This window comes from Microtus pennsylvanicus, chromosome 5 (assembly GCF_037038515.1).
Source record: "Microtus pennsylvanicus isolate mMicPen1 chromosome 5, mMicPen1.hap1, whole genome shotgun sequence".
Classification (NCBI taxonomy): Eukaryota; Metazoa; Chordata; class Mammalia; order Rodentia; family Cricetidae; genus Microtus; species Microtus pennsylvanicus.
Genome location: NC_134583.1, coordinates 124,148,235 through 124,170,479, shown reverse-complemented (window position 1 = coordinate 124,170,479; position 22,245 = coordinate 124,148,235). Strand labels below are relative to the sequence as shown.

Here is a 22,245-nt window from a genome sequence, read left to right as displayed (position 1 = left end):
ATAGTGTTGATTGACTGTCTTTGTTCCTGCCAAGAAACTCTTTCTCTTATGCTTTGATAATTGTATGTGAAATGATTCCTGGTGTTTAATGAAGTACGGAGAATGCAAATAAAAGCTACCCTATCTCTTGGAACTCCGTAGGTCCTGGGCCATGGTACAGGTCAGAGATGCAGGACCTTGGGCTTGACTCTGACCTGTCTCTATTTCTTTTCACTGTTGACCTTGTAAGCACGTGGTGCTCCTAACCCAAGAGTCAAATCCCTCTATGGTTTGTTGGATGTATGTTTTGAAAGAATCAAGTTTTAAGGTAAACTTGTTTGAGTGTATGTGTTCTTATCTATGCAACTCTCCAGTCGATCTCCGCTTTCCTTTCTAGTTCTTGGTAGAACCACAGTTGACCCTCTCATCCCACGCCCCTATTTAAATGCCAGTCATTTATCTTTGTCCTCAAACCTGAGAAAACACGAGATCCTGTCTGTGCTTAGTTCTCAAAATATCAGCAGACCATGGGCCGTCTGTGTCAGGAGGTGTTAGCAGCCTCCTGCGTAGGCTTGATGCGGACTGCTGTGATGACTGAAAGGGGAAGTGTGGAGTTGGAAATCTGCTTCTGGACTCAGGAGCTCAGGTTTGTAAGCCAGGGTTATAGGTGTAGATGAGGCCACTAAGCTGCAGTCTAAACTCTGGTCTCATGGTTATGCAGCAAGTGCTCTTAACCACTGAACAAGCTTTCTCTCCAGTCCTCCACCTCCTTTTTGTTTGTTTTTCAGTTTATCTGTGTAGTTGCAACTGTCTTGGAACTCACCTTGTAGACCAGGCTGGCTTCGAACTCACAGAGATCCTCTGCCTTCTGCCTCCCAAGTGCTGGGATTAATGGCCTGAGCAACCACTACCCCAACACCACCTTCTACTTTTTAATTGTTTTTATTGAGCTATATATTTTTCTATGCTCCCCTGCCCTCTTCTCCCTTCCCCTTCTACCCTTTCCCATGATCCCCATGCTCCCAATTTACTCAGAATATCTTGTCTTTTTCTACTTCCCATATAGATTAGATCCATGTATGTCTCTCTTAGGGTCCTCATTGTTGTCTGGGTTCTCTGGGATTGTGATTTGTAAGCTGGTTTTCTTTGCTTTATGTCTAAAAGCCATTTATGAGTGAGTACATATTTGTCTTTCTGGGTCTAGGTTACCTCATTCAATAGGATGTTTTCTAGATCCATCCATTTGCCTGCAAATTTCAAGATGTCATTATTTTTTTTCTGCTGTGTAGTACTCCATTGTTTAAATATACCACATTTTCCTTATCCATTCTTCAGTTGAGGGACATTTAGGTTGTTTCCAGGTTCTGATGACAAACAATGCTGCTATGAACACAGTTGAGCACATGTCCTTTTGGTATGATTGAGCATCTTTTGGGTATATTCCCAAAAGTGGTATTGCTGGGTCTTGAGGTAGGTTGTTTTCTAATTTTCTGAGAAATCGCCATACGGATTTCCAAAGCATCTGTATCAGTTTGTACTCCCACCACCAATGGAGGAACATTCCCCTTACCCCACATCTTTTCCAGCATAAGCTGTCATCAGTGTTTTTGATCTTGGCCATTCTGACAAGTGTAAGATGGAATCTTAGAGTTGTTTTATTTGCATTTCTCTGATGACTAAGGATGTTGAACATTTCCTTAAGTGTCTTTCAAGCCATTTGAGATTCGTCTGCTGAGAGTTCTCTGTTTAGGTATGTATCCCATTTTTTTATTGGATTATTTGTTCTTTTGATGACCAACTTCTTGAGTTCTTTGTATATTTTAGGGATCAGCCCTCTGTCTGATGTGGGGTTAGTGAAGATCTTTTCCCATTCTGTAGGCTGTCGTTTTGTCTTGTTGACTGTGTCCTTTGCTTTACAGAAGTTTCTCAGTTTCAGGAGGTCCCATTTATTAATTGTTCCTCTCAGTGTCTGTGCTACTGGGGTTATATTTAGGAAGTAGTCTCCTGTGCCAACGTGTTCAAGTGTATGTCCCACTTTCTCTTCTATGAGGTTTAGTGTAGTTGCACCTCCTATTTTTAAAGTGTGTGTGTGTGTGTGTGTGTGTGTGTGTGTGTGTAGACCAGAGTCACTGCTGTCATCCTCAGGAAGGCCATCCACCTTCTTTGAGTCAGAGTCTCATTGGGCTAAAGTTCACTAGCTGGTTCAGCTGGTTAGCTAGGGAGTCTCAGGGTTCTCCTATCTCTGGCTCTCCAGCACTGCAAGTGCACACCACCATGCCCAGCTTTATATAGTGCTGGGGTCAGACTCCAGTCCTAGATTGTAAACAAGTAAGTGCTTTACTGACTGAGCCATTCCTCTATAGCCAGAGTCACAGGTGGGTAGGAACTGCCTGGGGTAGATTCTGGGAACTGAACTCAGGTCCTTTGGAAGAGCAGCAAGCTCTCTTAGCCATAGAGCCATATCTTCAGACCCTCAAACATTTCTAATCTTTATATAAGTAATGCATAAATATGTTCTAATAAAAATATAAACATTCTGGGTGGTGGTGGTGCACCCCTTTAGTCCCAGCACTCAGGAGGCAGAGGCAGACAGATCTCTGTGAGTTTGAGGCCAGCCTGGTCAGAACAGCCAGAGATTCTTGAAAAACAAAAGCAAATATATATACACACAATTCAAAATGAGTGGGCTATTTAAGAGTCCTATCAGTCAACTATGGCCCTGCCTCCTTTATATTATAGAAAATAAGTCTAGTATGTATTTGTTGTATTTGAAGCAAACAGCTGACATCCTATAATTTGGAACATATGCAGATCACAGGCTTGCATTGTCTAGGCTCTCATGCACTTGCTCTGAACTTTAACCCTTTTTTCAGACATTTTGTTACTCCTATGCATTTATTTCCTCTTTCAGATGAAGTCAGAATCTTGTTTCTATGGGACTATATTTCATTTATACATTAATTAGATGAAAATGGGCATTTGAAGACATTTTGACATCTTCTGTCCAGGATCATGACCCATTTCTCTACTCACTCTTGAACTGGTCTTGAACTCACAGAGATCTGCCTGTCTCTGCTTCCCAAGTTCTGGGTTTAAAGGCATGTGCCACCACTGCTCGGTCAGCTCTAGCTTCTTATTTGCTAACTCTTACATATTAATTTAATCCATCTCCATTAATCTGTGTATCGCCACATGGAAATGGCTTACCCAGTAAAGTTCCATCTGGCTCTGGCAGGGCTACATGGCTTCTCTTTGACTCTACCTCCTTTCTCCCAGCATTCAGTTTAGTTTCCACCTGACCCAGCTCTTCTCCTATAGCTCTGCTATAGGCCCACAGCAGTTTCTTTATTAACCAACGGCAATCACAGCATACAGAGGGGAATCCCACATCATAGCAGGCCACTCACTACCAGGGCTACCAGCTCTTGGCCATGAAGCTTGGACAGGAGGATCTAAATGTTGTTTTTTCTTTAAAAAACTAATGTGAAAAAAAAAACTAATGTGTTTTTCCCTTATTTGTTTGTTTTTGAGGCAGTGCCTCACCATGTAGCCCTGGCTGTCCTGGAACTCAGTACCTAGACCAGGCTGTCTTCCAAGTACTGGGATTAAAAGTGTGAGCTGCCACTCCTGGTTGTGTTTTCCTTTTTTAAAAGTAACATTTGTTAGGGAATATCTGAAAAATAAAGAAAACTTAGGAAAGAAGAATTGCTTATTGCTATTTTGCCCAAGCACAGTCTCTTTAGCATTGTAGTGTTTTCTCTTACTCTTGCCTTTTTTTTTTGTTTAGGCTATTAACTTTTAAAAGATTTATTTATTACATATACAGTGTTCTGCCTGCATGTATGCCTGCAGGCTAGAAGGGGGCACCAGATCTCATTACAGATGGTTGTGAGTCACCATGTGGTTGCTGGGAATTGAACTCAGGACCGCTGGAAGAGCAGCCAGTGCTCTTAACTGCTGAGCCATCTCTCCAGCCCCAGGTTATTATTTTTTAAATACTTATAGTAATTCTGTTTGTACCCTGCTTTTTCTCTCTTTTTCTCTCTTTTTCTACCTATATTATTTGGGAATATCATGTTTAATTCACATTTTTGGTTTTGACCCCTTGAAGACAAGACATGTCCTTTTCAACTAACCCACCACATATGGAGTTCACTAAACCTCTTTTTAAAAGTGTTGTTGGTGGTGGTGTGTGTGTGTGCGCGTGCGCACACGCGCGCAGAAGTGTACAGATGTCATGGCACGCTTGTAGAGGTTGGAGAACAACCGTCAGGAGTCAGTTCTCTCTTCCCACCTTGTTAGTCAGGGTCTCTATAATTTCTTCTGGTCTGTGGACTTCACACTGGCTGGTTCATCATCATCCTGGTGATTCTATTGCCTCCACCTTGTCATAGGAGTGCTGGGATTAGAGATTTGTATCGTTGCATCCATATTTTTAGTGGTTTCCCAGGATGGAACTCAGGTCATCAAAAGTGCACAGCCATTTTGCTAGTCCAGATTGGCTGAACTTCTGTCTCCACCCTCTTTTTGAGGTAATTATTCTAGTTTCTGTAAGAAACGAAACTTATATTTATATGCCTAAAACTTTACTGAAACTTCAGACAGGCCTGTTCGTCCTATTTCCTTTAGTTTGATGAACAAAATTGTATTTTCTTCTTGAGCACCGCGCTCTGCTTCCTCCTAGAGGTGCTTTTCTGGACAGGAGGCTGGCAGTGTGCTCCCCCCATGTCGACACGAGATACACCTAGCAGTGGATGTTTCCCTAGTTACAAGGTGGACATGTATACCAGAGAGAGAGAATTTCCCAGACACACCCGTTTCGTCTTCTCTTTGTTGCCCGGGGTACTCTGTTGGCTGCATTCCAGGCACCTCACTTCACCTAGAGCCTGCCTCCATCTTTCCCCTTCTTGACTTCTATTGACCTCCTGTGACCACTTCACTGGTCCTGTCCATGCAATGCTGTCACTGCAGCTCCTGTTCCTGCTTCCCTAGCTGAGTGAGTGTGTGTGACCTTCGCACTGTATTCAAGCTGTGGGATTTGCATGCTGTAATGATGTCGGTGTGGAGGTTAGCAGATGGCAACAGAGCAATGAGACCTGACATGTTCTAATGATTCTCTCCTTCCCATCCTCACTGACCAAGCCAGTGGAAGGGCAGGGGTTTCCTTGAAGTATTTAAGGAGGGGGCCAAGGGAAATCAGGGGTGGGGCCCAGGTGCCGATGAGGCCTGTGACCTTTGCTGCTATAATATCAGTGTTTCACAAGCAGGGAGGTTCAGGAACCCACTTGCAGCCCATCAAAAATTGATTTAATTGCAATTTTTCCTCCAATTAGGAGCACTGGAGCCTGACTAATTGGAGTAATAGAGAGTAATAAGGCTCAGATAAAAAGCCTTCCTTGGCTTCCTTTGTATCTTGTGTCAGTGCCTGTCAGAGGTCAGAGAGCTTGCATATTCTATTAGGCAGCCTGGCCTTCATTTGTACAAATTAGTTTACCCAACAGTAATTAAAATGCCAATGCGGGTTGAAGAGAACTGAATACACTTGATGGGCATGCTGGTGAATGATGTGACAGCTTTGGTGGCCTCCCTTGCCAAAGTGTGTCAGCCTGGGCTCAGGCTGCTGGGGCCTAGGCCAGCTGGGTGGCTCTGGCCATCCACGGGCCACAGCTGCTGAGCAAACCACTTCTGCTGCCTGTCTCAGGGCCAGGCTTTTCTTCTTGTCCAGGTTCAACTTGTTGATTCATTCACTCAGTCATTCAGGAACTTTGGGGACTTCAGGCAGACACTGTACTTCATTCTGGGAACCAAACAAAATTAACTTGAAACATAGCTCATATGCATTGTGGGGTGAAGGGTGATCTACTGGATTCTAGAATTAAGAGGGCCAATTCTAGCCCTACTACCTGCTGCTCAGGTGAATAAGAGGCAAGTTTTATTACCTCCCTGAGCTTTCTAGTCTGTGGGAAATGCTAGTAAAATACTTGCTCAGCACCTTACACCTAGTAGGGACTCAGTAGATTACAATGGTATGATAATGTATGCTTGTAATCGTGTGCTTGGGAGGCTGGAGGGAGAGGACTAAGTTCAAGGCTAGTCTAGGCCACATACGAAGACCCTGTCTCTAAACAAATAGTAAGTGAATGACAGTCATTCTCCTGTGTCTGTGAGGGACTGCATCCAGTACTTGTCCCCTAATCAGTACCAAAATCTTTACCTGTTCAAGTCCCTTCTTTAATAAATGCACAATAGCCAGCAGGTGGTGTATTCCTGTAATCCCAGCACTTAGTAGCCAGAAACAGGAGGCCTAACAAGTATGATGCTACCCTAAGCTTCATAGTGAGTTCCCAGTCAGCCAGGGCTCTCAAAATCAAAGCAAACATAAATAAGGGGCTGGAAAGGTGGCTCAGTGAGTAAGCACTTGCTGCTTTTGCAGAGGACCAGGGCTTGGTTCTCAGCCTCCACATAGGACAGTTTACAAGTGCATGGAACTCCAGCTCCAGAGTTAATGTCCCTTCTTACCCTCCATATTCCTGAATTTTCTCAACCTTCTGTTCTTCATCTTGCATGCAGGACCCCTAACTTTCTTGATTGGATGGCTCTGTATCTACTTCGGGCTTTGTGGCCTGTGTGATACCAGACTTGCCTGAGGTAGATCAGTGGCAGGTTGAGGGTATGAACAAGGGCTGAGAAATTTTAGGCTAGCTCCTGGCAAGGGCTTTGTTGTTAAAAAGAAAAGGTGTTATCTTATGGAGTCTGAGGGACTTCTTACTCCCCCATCAGTGGATATTGTCGTATGTTGCTGTTCAGGTTTAAATCTTTGATGATTTGGAGAATATTCCTTTAAGGACCAGTTTCACTGGCTGTATAATTGGCTTCTCTAACCCTGTTGACCTTGAACTCTGGAAGGCCCCTTTCTGGTCAGTTTTATGGATCTGTGTTGAGTGCCCTTTGAGCTAAGCACTGTACTAGACATGGGAGTCCATGTGGACAGTCTCTTAGGAGGAGCTGTGGAAGGGATGCTTGTGTTTGATTTCATTGAGAATTTTAACAGGCTTGGCATAGGACCCAGCATAGTGACAAACACGTAGCAAATCCAGCATAGACATCAGACTGAGCCCAAGCAGGCCAGAAACCAGGACAGGCTTTACATTCGGGAGCAAGGATTGTGGCGCTTAGAGAAGTGGGGGTTGAGCTGCCAATAAGGCATAACCCCCACCGCATCGCTCTTTCAAAGCATTCTATCTGGACGGTTTGGGGCAGGTGCGGAGTATTGGCAGCCCTGTCTGGGATTGGCCGGGTTCATCTGTTACTAGCATCTTCCTTCAAATGTGGCTAGTCTCCTGCTTTTGCCACATTTTTCCTAAGGACCATAGGCATTGGAGAGAGGGCAGACAGAAAGCATGGCCACAGCAGTGGGGAGGCGTTCCAGGAGTGTGGCTACATCTATAGCTGGCTTGACTCCTTGGCACCCAGGCAGTCCCGGACTGGGCATGTTCCCCAGCTGCTCAAGCTGTCTGCAGTCTGTAGCTCAGCGTTTCTGTTATTAACTCTTAGGCCCTCCTAAGGGCCAGAAGGACATTCTAGCTTCACAGCACCTAGGCAAAAGGGGAAGGACAGCTTCTGGAGAGAAACACTTATAGGTAGATATCTTTTATAGACAACTAAAGAGGTGAGGGGCCTCTTCTTGGTGGCAGATGGTCAGGACCAGAAGTGAATAGGCCAAGCAGAGGACAGGAGTCCCTTGGGAAGGGTCTACATAACCCCCCTCTTTCCCCTACCCCTTCCCCACCTACTGGGAGGTCAGGCTGCAGGAGTGGCAGGGATTAACTCCAGGCTCCTTCCCAACCTCTCTGTATTGATTTACCTTGAGGCTAATTTAGGCCTGTGGCCAAGAGGTCTAGAGAGACTTCCTTAAGAGATGTCTGTGTCTGTGCTGGCGCCCTTCACCTGGCCCCAACTCCTCAAAAGTCTGGAGAGCCCAATTGCCTGCTCCAATGATTTCCAAGTAGCTATTGTGTTTTCAGGCCAAGGTAATTGGCTTTACCAGTTATTAATGGGTTACCCCAGAGAGAACATGCAGGAGGAGGCGAGGGTGACACCTCCTGACTCTGGAGTTTAGTTTCTTGCTGTCCAGTGGCAGCTGCCCAGACTAGGAATGAGGCATGGCAGGAGAAGCTGCCTGGCACGGCCACTTTGTGGTAGAATGACTGCTGGCTGTAGTGTAGATTAAGAGGAAGTTGGGATGCTATCATATTCCTGGAGGAAGCCTTGGAAGCCTGAGCCTCGAGAGCCCCAGTGTGTCTTATCTGGCCTTGCTCCAGTTTGGCGATGACAGGTGGGCACTAGTCCATAGTTTCGATAGTAAACCAGCCACCTGGTCAGTGCCTGGCCCAGGCATTTACCTCGTCAGCAGCTGGCAGCTAGCTCCTTGCTTGCTGCACTGTCCAAACCACTGCCTCTTTCAGAGCCTTCTCGGTAGCACTCTACCTCCTCCTGACACGTTGGGTACAGAAAGTACAGGTGCTGGACCATGTAGGCCAGTGGGCTGCTTGCCTATATGGTTAACATATCATTAGTGTATCCAGGCTTCCTTCCCCTGTGCAGGACGTGTAGGGACCTGGCCCATCCCTGCCCCAGTGTTTTTAACCCTGATTGACATGAGGTTTCTTTTCTTTTCTGTCTTTCTTTCTTCCTTCATCCTCCCACCCCCATCCCAGACAGGACACCCCCTGGCTGTCCTGAACCTAACTCTGTAGACCAGGCTGGCCTTGAATTCAGAGATCCACCTGCCTCTGCCTCCTAAGTACTAGAATTAAAGGCTTGTGCCACCACTGCCCAACTGGTTTCCCAACTCTTAAACCCTTGTGGAATGTCTCCAGCTGATTGCGGTGCCACTTGTCAGTCCCAGTAGGATGTTCCCAGGAGACCTTATGGCCTTGTGCTCTCAAGTCTCAGACAGGTATATCTTTAAGAAGCTCACTGCCTTGGGCTCAGAACTCACTTCCAGAGGTCTGCTGCTACTGTGGTCAGAGGACACGTGGTCCCAGTCCAAACAGCAATCTCATCTGTGGTTGAACCTGTAGGTCCTGTAGTCAGCCTTGGGAGGTTGCACCCCTCCCCACTACCCACCAAGTTATCTCTCCCAGGCTTCTGTGCTGTGGTACTTCCTCATTCTCTCTCAATGTTTCTTTTTCTGGCTTAACCCCATGATCCCTGGGGAAAGAGCCCTGCATTTCTAGTGTGTAGCCATTTCCGCCACAGGTTCTGACAAGCCAGCTCTAACTCGGCTCTCCTTTTGTTCGGCAGCTCTTTTGTGACAGGAACAGCTTGTTGTGGGCACTTCTCACCTCTGAGGATCTGGGACCTCAACAGGTAAGAGATTCCTAAACCCACAGAGCATTCAGTGGGGGCAGGGGTAGGGCAGCTGGGAGACTAAACAAGAGCTAGCTGCTAACCAGCTCCTGCCCCAGTTAGCCCTGAGGTACCACATTGGAGGAGGTGGGGCAGGAACCACACCTAGCCACCCACGGGCAGCTGCAGTGCCTTTCTTGGGAGTTATTTGAGGTTAGCTTGAGGAGATCACCTGTACCAGGTGGGTAATTTCATGTAGAATTGATAGTAACTACTTGGATTTAATATACCTTCTGAAGAGTGCCTGGCTATGTAATCTATCCTCAGAGGGGGATTTTTATGATATAAAAAATTTCAAAGGTGGCCTACAGAATCTATAAAAAGAGTTGTCTAGAACAATTAAAACACAAGCAGGTTTTCTTTACAGTTGTCCAGTTGGCAAGCCTAATACGTTCTCATCGATTGTCTGTTTATAGTGTTTTTGGTACCCCACCCCCCGAGACAGGGTTTCACTGTGTAACAGCCTTGGCTGTTTTGGAACTCTCTCTGTAGACCAGGCTGGCCTCAAACTCACTGAGCTGATCCACCTGCCTTCTGAGTGCTGGGATTAAAGGTGTATGCCACCACTGCTGGCTTGGTTTTGTTATTTTTTAACCAAAAACTTTTATTTTGAAATAATATTCTATATTCATAGGAAGTTACAAAATAGACTAGAGGGGTGCTCGTATAACATCTTAAATAACAGAGCATATCAAAAGCAGGAAACTGACACTGGTGTGTCCCATAGCCGTTCTTCTGCCCAGTGCCAGGCTTTGGAGGCACACCTTTAATCCCAGCACTCGGGAGGCAGAGGCAGGCAGATCTCTGTGAGTTTGAGGCCAGCCAGGTCTGTAACACAAGTTCCAGGACAGCGAGGACTGTTACACAGAGAAACCCTGTCTTGAAACCCTGCCCTCAAAAGATAAAGATTCTTCCTCATACACCCTTCCTAATGGTACCTGCCATCCCTCTCTAACTCCCCACAACCACTTAGATGCTCTTTGCCTCTAATTTTGCTATTTTGAAGATATGATATAAATGGAATTGTATGTTAGTTTTTTGAAAAAAAATATTTATGTGTATGGTTGTTTTGCCTGTGTGTATGTCTGTGCAGCATGTGCATGCAGTACCTGCAGAATCCATGAGAGGGCATCAGATCCCCCTGGAACTAGAGTTACAGACAGTTGTAAGCTGCCATGTGGGAGCTGGGAATTGAACCAGTGCCCTCTGGAAGAGCAGCCAGTGCTTTTAACCACTGACCCATTTCTCCAGGCCCTAGTGTGTTACCTTTTTAAGAGTAGCTTTTTAATGTCAGAAATGGTGGCACATACCTTTAGTCCCAGCACTAGAGAGGCAGAGGCAGGCAGATCTTTGTGAGTGTAAGGCCAGCATGATCTACATAGTAAATTCCAAGCCTGCCAAGGCTACACAGTGAGACTATCTCAAAAAAACAAACAAGTAAAAAACAAATATTTTTTTTTCTTAGAAAACTCAGCATATCCCACACGTCCTACAGACATGTGCATAGCAGTACCATTCCTTTGGACCACTGAGTATACAGTCCACGTGCAGACACACCCAAGTCTCTCTCCCTGATGAAGAACACGCACCCATTCAGGGACTTGCGAGTTGTTTTCACAGTTGGACAACTGCAAATAAAGCTGCTGTCTAGGACCATCTGTGCATAGCTTCATGTGGGCACACATTTTTATTTCTCTAGGGGAAATGCCAGCAAAGTCAATTGCTTAGATTGTTTTTTTTTTTTTTTTTTTTTTTTTTTTTTTGAGACAGGATTTCTCTGTGTAGCTTTGGAGCCTGTCCTGGAACTCTAGACCAAGCTGGCCTCGAACTCATAGAGATCCACCTGCCTCTGCCTCCTGAGTACTGAGATTACAGTTGTGTGACATTTTATTTTAGATTGTTTTAATAAGTGCATGTTTAGTTTTTTTACTTACCAAACGTTTCTCAGCACATCTTTATCATTCCACATTTCCACCAGGACACAGGTATCTGGTTTTCTTTACATCTTGACTAGTGTTCCTAGTGCCAGTGTTTTTATTTTCTGTTCTAATAAGTGTGATACCAGAATTCCCTCTCTTTGAGATTTGCTTCCTGAATCTATGAGCTTGGACAAGAAGAAAGCCGAATCCCTCTCTCCTGGAGAGCAGGCCTCTGGGTGTCTGTGACCTGTTCCTGCCCTTCCAGAGCCTTCTTCTTCCCAGGCCCACCATTTCAGCTCCTTAGTTGTTCTTCATAAACAGAGTTCATCTATTAACTGTAGCTTTGGGCTCTAAGTAATGAAAATCAAATTCAAACAGATCAATTAGGAATGGAATTATGGCCAGGCAGTGGTGGCACAGGCCTTTAATCCCAGCACTCGGGAGGCAGAGGCAGGCAGATCTCTGTGAGCTCGAGGCCAGTCTGGTCTACAGAGTGAGTTTCATGACAGGCTCCAAAGGTATAAAGAAACCCTGTCTCAAAAACAAAACAAAACAAAAAACAACACACAAAAGAATGGACTTGTAATTGGAAAGGAAAAGAGCCCAGAAGAGGCTCTTCTTTGGCCTGAGAGAAGAGCCAGCCTCTCCTACACATACTGGTACTGGCAAAGAGAAAGGCAGGTGCTTCAGACCTGGGGTTTGGTTAACAGGAAAGAATGTAAGCAGTGGGCCAGTGGTCTGTGGAGCTGGGCTCACGCTGGCTTCAGGACCATTGTTACCTTCAATTCTCTGAATCAGTCCCTCTGAGCACTGGCCAGTCCAAGTGTGGTCTCATGTGAGATGGGTCTTACCTTCCTCACTTTAGATCTACTTTTGTGGGGCTGGAGAGATGGCTCAGTAGTTAAGAGCACTGGCTGACTTTTTTTTTCAAAGGACTCAGGTTTGATTTCCAGAAACCACATGGTAGCTCCCAACCATCTGTTACGTCAGTTCCTGGGGTATCTGACAACCTCTTCTGGCCTCTGAGGACACTAGCTAGCTATTCATGTGGTGCACAGACATACATGCAGGCAAAACACCATGCACATAAAAATGTATTTACTTTTGTCAATTCATTTGGTGGTCACATCACCCCATTGCCAGCTAAACTAAAACTTCTAGGGCTCCTGTGGTTTTGTGTCCTGAAGCTGTTGGCATCTGACACATTATTGAATTTGTTCTCATGAATTTATTCTGTAGAACTGACACCAGTCCTTCCCCCTTGAGATTAAGGCTGAGGCAGAAGGAACCCTCTCTCGTGGGGCTATGTGCTGGGACCAGAGGGAGTTGAGGGAGCCCTGGTTGTGTGGCTTGAGACTCCCACTCCAGAACTACATTGCCACTTACCAGCTTCAATTGGGGCCTCGCTAGACTTTGCTTTGCACATTGGGGACTGAAAATGAGAATCCACTGTTTCCACTCCCAGGAATAGTTATGATTAAATAACTATGAAGAAAGGCCCCACTGCCAACACCTACATCCTTTGCCGTCTCCCACAGCACTGAACAGTTCATGGAGACCTGACCTCTCAAGTCGCAGGAAACCTGTGGCTGCCACCAGTGGCAGGAGAGGAAGCTGCTGGCCACAGCACAGAGCAGGGTGTTGCCAGTGCGACTGTGGTCCACGGATGAGCATTGTGTCAGCGGTTTCAGCTTCAGTTAGTCATAGAGTTGGGGCTCACGTACCATCCCCTCTGCCTGGGCCCCGCTATGGGAGGGGGGTCTGGGTATACCACCATGGCTTAGCAGAATCTCAAAGTTAGATGATCTGTGGGTGTGGTGTTGCATGCCTTTTAATCCCACCATCTGGGAGGTTGAGGCAGGTGGATCTCTGTGAGTTTGAAGCCAGCCTGGTTTACATTGTGAGTTCCAGAACAGCCAGGGCTACATCGAGAGTCCCCACCTCAACAAAACGAACAAACAAGGTTGGATGATCTTTGAGCTGCCTCCTATTGCCTTGGAGGGAACTTAGGATCAGGATGGAGTTCTAAAGGACTGGCTCTGTGAATATCATTCTATGAAATGCCTAGACCTCATCAACCCCAAACACTGACACTTTACTGAACTCAGAATGAACCCAAATAAGAATGAGCACAAGACAACTAAGGTTCTGGGTTGCTCTGGAATCAAATGAGTTATTGTCACTGTGTTCTCTGGCCAGCTTCTGGGCTCTGCATGTGACAGGGCCACGCTAGGTATCATATGGCATTGCCTCCTCTCTAGCCCCAGACTGTCCTCGTCACCCATGGGAAGAACCAGACCTTGTGCAAACATTTGCCCTGTGTCCAGGACACAGGTTGGAGAACTGAGATGGCAGGGGGTGAGGAGGTGCCCTGGTGGGAGGAAATAGATGGCCAGGACAACTTTGGAGCTGTCTTTCCTAAAGAAGCCAAGCAGATAATAAAGCCATGTAGAAAACAGGATTAAGGTAATGAACAGGCAGGACCAAGTTTGATCTTTCAATAACACCAAAGCCTGACTGACAGGCAATCTGCAAGGTGGAGTGGTATTGCCGGCAGGACGCTGGCTGGGCGGAATGCAGTGCTGGCTGGCTGCTTTGCTTTTAACCTGTCACTGCCGAAACCTGAGCATGGCATGAATTTTCTTTTATGTGTGTGCTGATTTGGGGGGTGGGGGACTCTCAGCATTTGGGCTACCCTCAGGTGATGGTGGGGGCTGGGACACCCAGGAGGTGCAGCTTCCCACTGGGCACAGGTCCTGCCATCTTTAGAACTGTTGCCACGTTCATCTCTCAGGTACCCACCCCAAGCATCCAGTACTGAACTTAGACTGCCCAGAGATCTCTTTCAGGGTACCCAGGGGCTAAGCAGGGAAGGGTGAGGAAGGACTGGCTAGAACTTGCCTGTCCTATCTCCCTTTTGGCCTTTTCCTCTGTTGGAACAGCACTGTAAGTTAAGCCCAAGGAGAGGGATTGCCAGTGAGGAAGCTGGGGCCCCTCACTCAGCCCCAGGTGCATAGGACCCAGTATCTGACAGCCCAGTGTTCAATCCTCAAGTGCCAACAACTCCCAGTGACAGCCAACCACTGAAGGAGTCTCGTCAGGTTTCGAGGAACTATACCAAAGCCCTCCTAGTCCTTAGCTCGAAGCTTAGAGGCATCCAACCAAGTGTACCTTATGTCTTCTCTCTGCATGTCAACAAGACACTTGGGTAGTCACGGGGGTGGGGGGGTGCCAGGTGTTGACTGTGTGGCACACACCACCCAGCTACTGGAGGCCTAGTAGGCCTGAGTGGTCCTCTGTCATCTTCCACCACCATGAGCCTGCTGTTGTTACAGGATTTGCATTTTCTACCAAGGGGCATTTGAGCTGGATCTAGCAGTGGTCACTATGAGCACAACACTCTGGGGATTGGGGACACTTCAGACCTGAAGGTGTCACAGGGGTCCAGCTATTGGCCCTGAGCCATGCTGGGGACTGTGAAGTTAGGGAAGCAGGTAGAGGGCTTTTGGTGACTTTACTGTTCCCGAGGCACTGAGCCCTCTGCTACTGCCACCTTGCAGGTTTGCATCCACACGCACAGATATCTCTCTCTGTCCCTAAGGGCAGGGTCATCCCTGTTCTGTTATGCTTTTATTTCTATCTTGAAGCTGCTGAGTCTCTTAGCCAGGGAAAAGGCAGAATGGGTTTCCCACATTCTTAGGCTTTACTCGGGGTGACCCCATGCCCTAAGGAAACCCAGGTCAGCACTAGTAGTGTCCCCTCACAAAGCTCTCCCTGATCTGTCACCATGGCCTCTTCCACCAGGTACTTAGCTACCTGGTTGGCCCCAGGCATGTTGGGAATGGAACTTCGTCTTGTGCTAAGCACAGGGTCTGAATATAGGGCATTCGCTAACAGCCAAATGGCAGGGGCTCATGGATGGAGATGGCAGCTGTGGTCATCACAGGCTGGTGTGCTGAGGACATCATGCATGCCCCATTCCACCCAGATGTGGCTTTGTCTCCCCTGGCCTTCCTCTGCCCCGCCCCGCGCAGGGGCCTGGCCTTCAGTCAGGGTGATTACGGGACTGCCCCTCCTGAAAGTACCTGCCTTCTCCTTTGAAAGTATTACTGACAGCCTTTTCATTCTCTTGTTTCTTTACTTCTTTAAGGAACCCTGTAATTTCTTATTCTTTTTCCCCCTTTGCTTTTGCTTTCTTGTCCCCTCTGTCCCCCTGAACTCTTTGAAATTGGCTCTCTGCCTGCTGACACCAAACTGATACTTTGCGTTTCACTACTCCTTATCCCTTTATGGCAACAGATGTTGAAATTTTGTATCCTTTTATCTGCCCGGCTGCCCTTTCCTGTAATTACGTCGCCTTGTTAGCAGTACAAAGTGGGCTGCCTGGCTGCCTGGCCTTTGAGCCATTGTGTCTGAACACGTGTGCTCTGGTGGGTGCTGGAGGGGATGCATGCTCACACATATACATGTGACAGACACTGTGTGCCCCCTCCCTCTGACATAGCAGGGACAGTGAGTTTCAGCACCGTCCTCACATCTCCACTGTTGGGTTTGAAATCTGGGGCAGGTGGCTCAGTGGGTAAAGGTACTTGTCACTGAGCCTGACAACTTGAGTTTGATCCCCAGGAGATAGTGACTCCTTTAAATTGTTCCTTGATTCCCATAAGCACAACTTTTGCAAGAGATGTTTGGGGAAGACCCCCCCCCTTTTTTAAATTTGGGGTGTGTTCCTTTGATTTTCTTAGTAGAGGACCAGCCCCTTAGGCACCTGAGGTACAGAGACCTGCAAAGTACAAGAGAGGACCTGAAAATGAACCTTGTATCTGCTGGGGCCGGGCTGGGCTTGCAACCAACTAGACCCTCCCATTCCCACAGGGGCAAGTCAGAGGTCCCTTGACGAGTGGCAGGGCCCCATCACCTACAGAGGACAGTGAGAGACCAAGACAGATACCGTACAGGTGCTCCATTGTTGCAGGAGAAAATGGCAGACTTGGAGGCTTAAAAGAACACAAAATTAAGCTGGGCTTGATAGCATGCCTTTAATTCCAATATTCAGGAGGCAGAGGGCAAGCGGATCTCTTGAATTTGAGGCCAGAGAGAGTGAGTTCTGGGACAGCCAGGGCTACACAGAGAAACCCTGTCTCAAATAAATAAATAAATAAATATAGAAAATTGGGGGTGGGGGCGGGGAGAGACCTTGGGCCTATTGTAAGGAGCACACAAGCCAGCATGTGTGAAACACTCAGTGTAGGTAGTGCCTGCCAGACTCAACTATGTGAGCTGCTACAAAGGTAACAGCTACTCCGCCACTATGAGACCTATACAGCCGTCTCTGTTCCTATCAGGATACCACCAGGCTGGGGTTGCCATTCAGCCTGTATCCTGTCTTCCTGGTATTTGACTTGAAGGTATTTCCTCAGAGGCTTTGACTTCTTTATTCATAATCAGAGGACTGATTTTATGTATGCACAGGTCTCTGAGGGCTGGGCACCGGACACTGCCATGTGTCCCCTCACACTGCCAAGCCTCTAGCCAAATCAGATGGTCAGCCTCATTACCATCGTCATTGCCTGTCACAATCCCATCATTAACGAAAGAATTACCCAATCCCCTCACCCCAAAATGTCTGTTTATCCTTTTAGAACGTTCTTTTTTCTGTCTTTTTTTTTTTTTTTTTTGGATTTTCCAGACAGGGTTTCTCTGTAGTTTTTGGTGCCTGTCCTGGAACTAGCTCTTGTAGACCAGGCTGGCCTCGAACTCAGAGATCTGCCTGCCTCTGCCTCCCGAGTGCTGGGATTAAAGGCGTGCGCCATCACCGCCCGGCCACAAGTAGCTGGGAACGGTGAGGATCACAGCATGTGGCACTGTGGGCTGGAAGCTTCAGAACACTCCCGTACGAGAGGCCTGTGGTGAGTGTGTGGGCCAGAGGAGGTGTAAGCACTGGACTAAGAGTGAAGTGGGGCATGGTGTTGAGACGCTGGAGGGGCAGGGGAAATGCCTGTGTCAACTGGGCCAGAGTGGCTGATGGCAGTACATTATTGAATTTTCTCCCTCGTGGTCAGCAGGGTAAGCCAGGCTCAGGAGACCTCCTTTCGTTTCTGAGAGACCCTTCAGGGATGTGGTCCTGCACAGGTACCAGAGGCCTCCCGCAGCACTCCGACTTAGCCTGTCTCATTCATCAGGCTCACCCTGCAGGCTGCTCCATCTGTCTTTATCTTTCCCTGGGTGGAGAGAGAATTGCTGGAGTCAGGCTCAGGAGGCTAGGGTGTGGAGGTCTGCGGCCCTTGGCAGCTCCTGGAGGCCTACGCTTTGTCTGCAAGAGTTGGAAGGAAAGGGACTTTTTTTGTCTGGCTCTCTATAGTGACAGCCCAGTTCTTGCTCCTGTCTTGGCCCGGGGCTCTGAGTGTCAGCCCGGTTCCCACACAGTTGTGGACAGCCAAGGCTCTGCGCACACCACCCCGTTTGCCTCCTACAGTGAGAGGCCGAGAAGCATTCTTAACATTCTTTCCAGAGAAAAGGGGTGAAATGTCTGAATTTGGGGTCACCACGTTATACAAATTGCAATCTAATCGTTTTTACAAGAACACACTTGCAGCGAGAAAAGCAGCGCAGGAGGGGTGAGGAGACAGAAGCCGTCTGGGCTATTGTTGGCCCAGTCTCTCTCCATCACAACAGTTAAGCTACAGTTTTCTACTTCAATTGGGGCTGGGGTGGGAACCTGAAGGGCCCATGGTGCCATTTCTGTTTGTTTTCCCAAATCAAAGCCGCAGCAGGGCTCCTGTGGCACTGCTGGGCTACTATTAGGAGAGACAGGCCATTTCCCAGGGCCTGGTGTGTCCGCTGATGCTCTGAACTTAGCCTTGTGGTGCTATACAACAGAGCTCCGAGGCTCCAAGGCCAAAGAAATCGTTATCTTTTTATTGGTGGTTTAAAGTGTGTGTAGCCACTTGAGTCCCAGAGAAAGTAAAGCAGAAACTTCTCAGGCTGGGTCAGGCAGATGAAGGGCTGGGCCTTTGGGTCTCCCCCAGGCCCCTTGGGCTGTGCTGTATTTGGTGGCTGCTTGGGCAGTGGACAGGATCCAGATTAGTGGCGGCTCAATCTGGAAGTGCTCCCTCTCACTTCTGAGCACCAGCAGTGGGTACCCAGCTCTGACTCTCTCAGAATCCCAGAGACAAGGTGGGCAGGCAGAGGGGGCTCTCCTGGGCTCCACCCCTACAGCCAGTCTTTCATCTTCTATTTCAAACAAACATGAAATTACTTGCATAGATTAAAGGGGAGAGTGAGCTCCTCAATCACTCCTTACAGCCTTACTAATGGAGTGGGCAGGGCCCCAAAATCTGGAAAGGAAAGAGAGAACTGAGGGGCTCCCACCTGGTGTACACAAATCCAAGTCTACCTTTGAGAGGGGACCCCCCTCCCCCCGCTGTCATGGTTGGTGGCTGCTCTAGAAGGGCAGGGTCTCTCTAGGAGCAAGGCCGAGTGGTCTGTAGCAGACACCGACCTGGGGAGCTGTCTCCCGGTCCCCTAGGAGCCCCTGACAGACTCCCACCCTAGACCACTGCATAACCTTGGAAAGGTGGCTGGCACAGTGTGCCAGTTTAGGACTCAACCCTTCAGTGGATAGCAGTAGGGTTCCTTGGCGGGCTTCATGGTGCTCACAGTGGACAGCTAAACAGGTAAAGAGAGAGCCCCAGCCTCCTCCTTCAATGCTTTTTTTTTAAAAGGCTACCTTTTAGGGGAGCAGGCTGAGAGTCTGAGTGATGGGAACAGCCTGGAGCTGAAGTTACATTTAGACACACGGCTGGCAGCCCCGCCTGCTTCAAGCCCTTTGTGAGACACTGCTCAGGCCAAAGTTGTTCTGAGTCAGTGAAATCCCCTCGTGCCCCATGCCCAGGCCTCTTACCTGTACATGCCTGAGATGTGTGCATGGCCTGTTTCTCCTGTCATACCATGAAGGAGAGCCGTGGACAGGAAGCTGAGGCACTGGGCCCAGAAGGTGCCTCTTCTTATTCCCTCCACACATTCTGCAGAAACTCAATACATCCACCATTCCCGGCCATAAGGATTAGCTGGTGCACTTGATGTTGAGGGGCAGTTGCTAGGGCCAAGAGGCCCCCCTACGTGGTTGCTAGGGGTCTGGCATGGGGTGAGAGGTCTGCCCACTGCCGCGGTCACGGAGGGAATTACACAGTCACAAAGAAATTGTTCTTCTCAGTAATCTGGTCTCGGCCACCGGGTGGGGTACGGGTGGGGGAGCAGGCTGGAGCCCAGCAGGCTGGGGGCTGTGATCACAGAGGCGTGCTAGCCCTGGGCTGGGGGCCAGAGACCGAGAACACCAGGGACCAGCACACTAAGCTGCTTTCTCAGCTATTTCTGCCGCTGGACACAAAGGTGTTTACTTGTTTTAACATCTCCTAGGACTGCCCTTTCTCCCTTTGTGTGGTCTTTATCCCCAGTAAGGTTTGAGCCCCAGATTACAGTCAGGAATTAAGGCACTGGTCTCAGGCAGCTCAGAACTGCATGACCTGCCAGATGAAGGAGTATAAAGTAACCAAGTGTGTGCTTGTGAGGGGGGCTGACCTCTTCAGCAAGACCCATTCATAGTCCCAGAGGGAGCAGGCAGCCAGCATGCAGGTGTGATGGAGGAAGGTTGCTGTGTCTTTGCCCTACTGAGCCTTCAGCTAGGAGCTGGGATACTGGGGGAGGGCTGGGCAGTTTGCTACTTGGAGGTTCAGTCGCTAGGCATCTTCTCTTCAGCACTCCCAGGTGATGGAGACCTATATGTCTCCAAGGCCAGATGCCTTTTGCAAGGCCTGGCCAAGGTAGGTCGCCTTTCACTTTATGCCCTTCTTTTCTCCCTCAGTGGACAGCTGATCACACATGTGGGCAGTGATTTTCCCCCAGGGGCCGGGGTGTTGGATGTCATGTATGAGTCTCCTTCTACACTGCTGTCCTGCGGTTATGACACCTATGTTCGCTACTGGGACCTCCGCACAAGTGCCCGGTGAGTGTGCTGGATGGGTGGATCACACGGAAGGCCTGTACCAATGCAGGAACTTTTCAGTCCTGGGTTGGCCAGGGCAGGCACAGAGAGCCTGTCAGCAAGGTCGTAGTAGTTCAGGTTCCCTACCCTTAGGCAGCTCTCTCTGCTCAGTGTGGCCTGGGAGACAGAGAAGGGCAGACCTTTTTCAGAGCCTCAACAAGTCAGCAGGGAACTCTTCCTTGGCATTCTCTCTCAGACCTTGTGAGGCCTGTGTGTGTCTCCCACGGATCCTACGTCAGGTAGTCTGCCAGGAGGACGTAGATGAGGACAGGGAGGCTCACAGGAGGCCTCTGCAGAGGCGCCCTTCTCCATTAGGGTTGCTCGTGAAAGAAGCCAGTGAGTCAGGCTTCACACTACTCCAGCCCATAGGCCTCCCTAACCTGTCTCCATCCCTGGGGAAGCTGGGCTGGAGGGAGGGCACCTGCCTGTACCACTCTCTCTTCCTGGACAGGAAATGTGTCATGGAGTGGGAGGAGCCCCATGACAGTACCTTATACTGCCTGCAGACAGATGGCAACCACCTGCTGGCCACAGGTTCCTCCTACTATGGTGTTGTGCGGCTGTGGGACCGGCGCCAAAGGGCTTGCCTGAACGTAAGTGTCCCAACCAGCACATGCCTCTGCTGTGTCAAGACCTGCTGTGGGTTGCATTGGAGGCCGGTGATTGGCCAAGGTTGTAGCTATGGTACATGTCCCTGTTTCACTGGGTCTGGGTCTCCTGAGTTGGGGTACCCCATTTCCCAATTGAAAGACACTCTTCTCATTCCTCTGCCCTCCCTCCCAGGCCTTCCCACTGACGTCGACTCCGCTCAGCAGCCCTGTGTACTGCCTGCGACTCACCACCAGGCATCTCTATGCTGCGCTGTCCTACAATCTCCACATCCTAGACTTTGAGAACCCATGACCAAGTGCCCTGCCTCTGAGCCGGGTGGATCAGCTTCTCAGGGACCTCTCTTGCCTGGCAGGTGAAGTGACTGACACCGCACCCTCTTCCCAGTCCTGCTTCACTTCTGGACCTGTGGCCACAGTGCCCTGGCACCTGAAGCACTGCCTCCTTGACACTGGGGCTGACTCTGATGTAGGCCTTCCTAGTACCCGTGGTCTTAGGAGAATGGACCTGAACTCTGGTGTTTACAACAGGGCCAACATAAGGTCCTGGGCTGGCGAGGCCCAGCCTGTCCCCGAGCCCTTCATAGCACTACAGCAGCCTGTAGAGTGAGGTGAGGGGTTCCCACATCCCAGCTAGAAAGACAGGTGAGTTGCTGGAACTTTTGCCAGTACCAGCTGTCTCCTCAGTCAGGTCTCAACTTTGGCCAGCTTCTTGAAACTGGGGGGCTCATTTCTGAGGTACTAGCCTGGTTTTGTTTTGAAACTAAGAAAAGGGACAAAGGACACCTGTCAATTCGGGTCTCTGGGCTAGCCATTCCTCAGGCCAGCTGTGAGAAACATGCTATATGATTTTAACTTCTGTAAAAATAAAATCTGGGGGCTGGAGAGATGGCTTAGAGGTTAAGAGCATTGAGGCCCTGAGTTCAATTCCCAGCAACTACATGGTGGCTCACAGTCATTTGTAATGAGATCTGGTGCCCTCTTCTGGCCTGAAGGCATACATGCAGACAGAACACAGTATACCTAATAAGTAAGTAAATCTTAAAAAATAATAAAATAAAATCAGATCTGGTTAGGTCATCCTAGGAGGCCCCAGGAAGGCAGAAATCATATTTAAACTCAGAAATGTGTACAGGGAAGGACAAAACCATGGCTCTGTGTCCTCAAGGTTCTTTTCTTCCACCTCTTTGGGGTGTGGACAAGGGACTGTGGCTTGTGGCTGTTAACCTGCTGTCTCCTGTGGTGACCTTTCATTCACCACACACACCTTTGACAACCTGTAACC

The 22,245-nt window shown here is 48.6% G+C and overlaps 1 protein-coding gene across 4 annotated transcripts in view; it reads left to right on the top strand.

Annotated features, from left to right (window-relative positions):
- Fbxw4 (F-box and WD repeat domain containing 4) overlaps positions 1-21,862 on the top strand; it is an 86,429-nt gene extending 64,567 nt beyond the window's left edge. The window contains exons 6-9 of one of the 4 annotated variants that reach the window (XM_075974221.1): positions 9,286-9,351; positions 20,173-20,313; positions 20,804-20,945; positions 21,136-21,862. In XM_075974221.1, coding sequence (XP_075830336.1) covers positions 9,286-9,351; positions 20,173-20,313; positions 20,804-20,945; positions 21,136-21,255 — 469 coding nt within the window. In that variant the 3' untranslated portion in view covers positions 21,256-21,862. The remainder of the gene's footprint in view (positions 1-9,285; positions 9,352-20,172; positions 20,314-20,803; positions 20,946-21,135) is intronic. The other 3 variants (XM_075974222.1, XM_075974223.1, XM_075974224.1) reach the window with 3 other exon arrangements.
- The last annotated feature ends 383 nt before the right edge of the window (positions 21,863-22,245 follow it).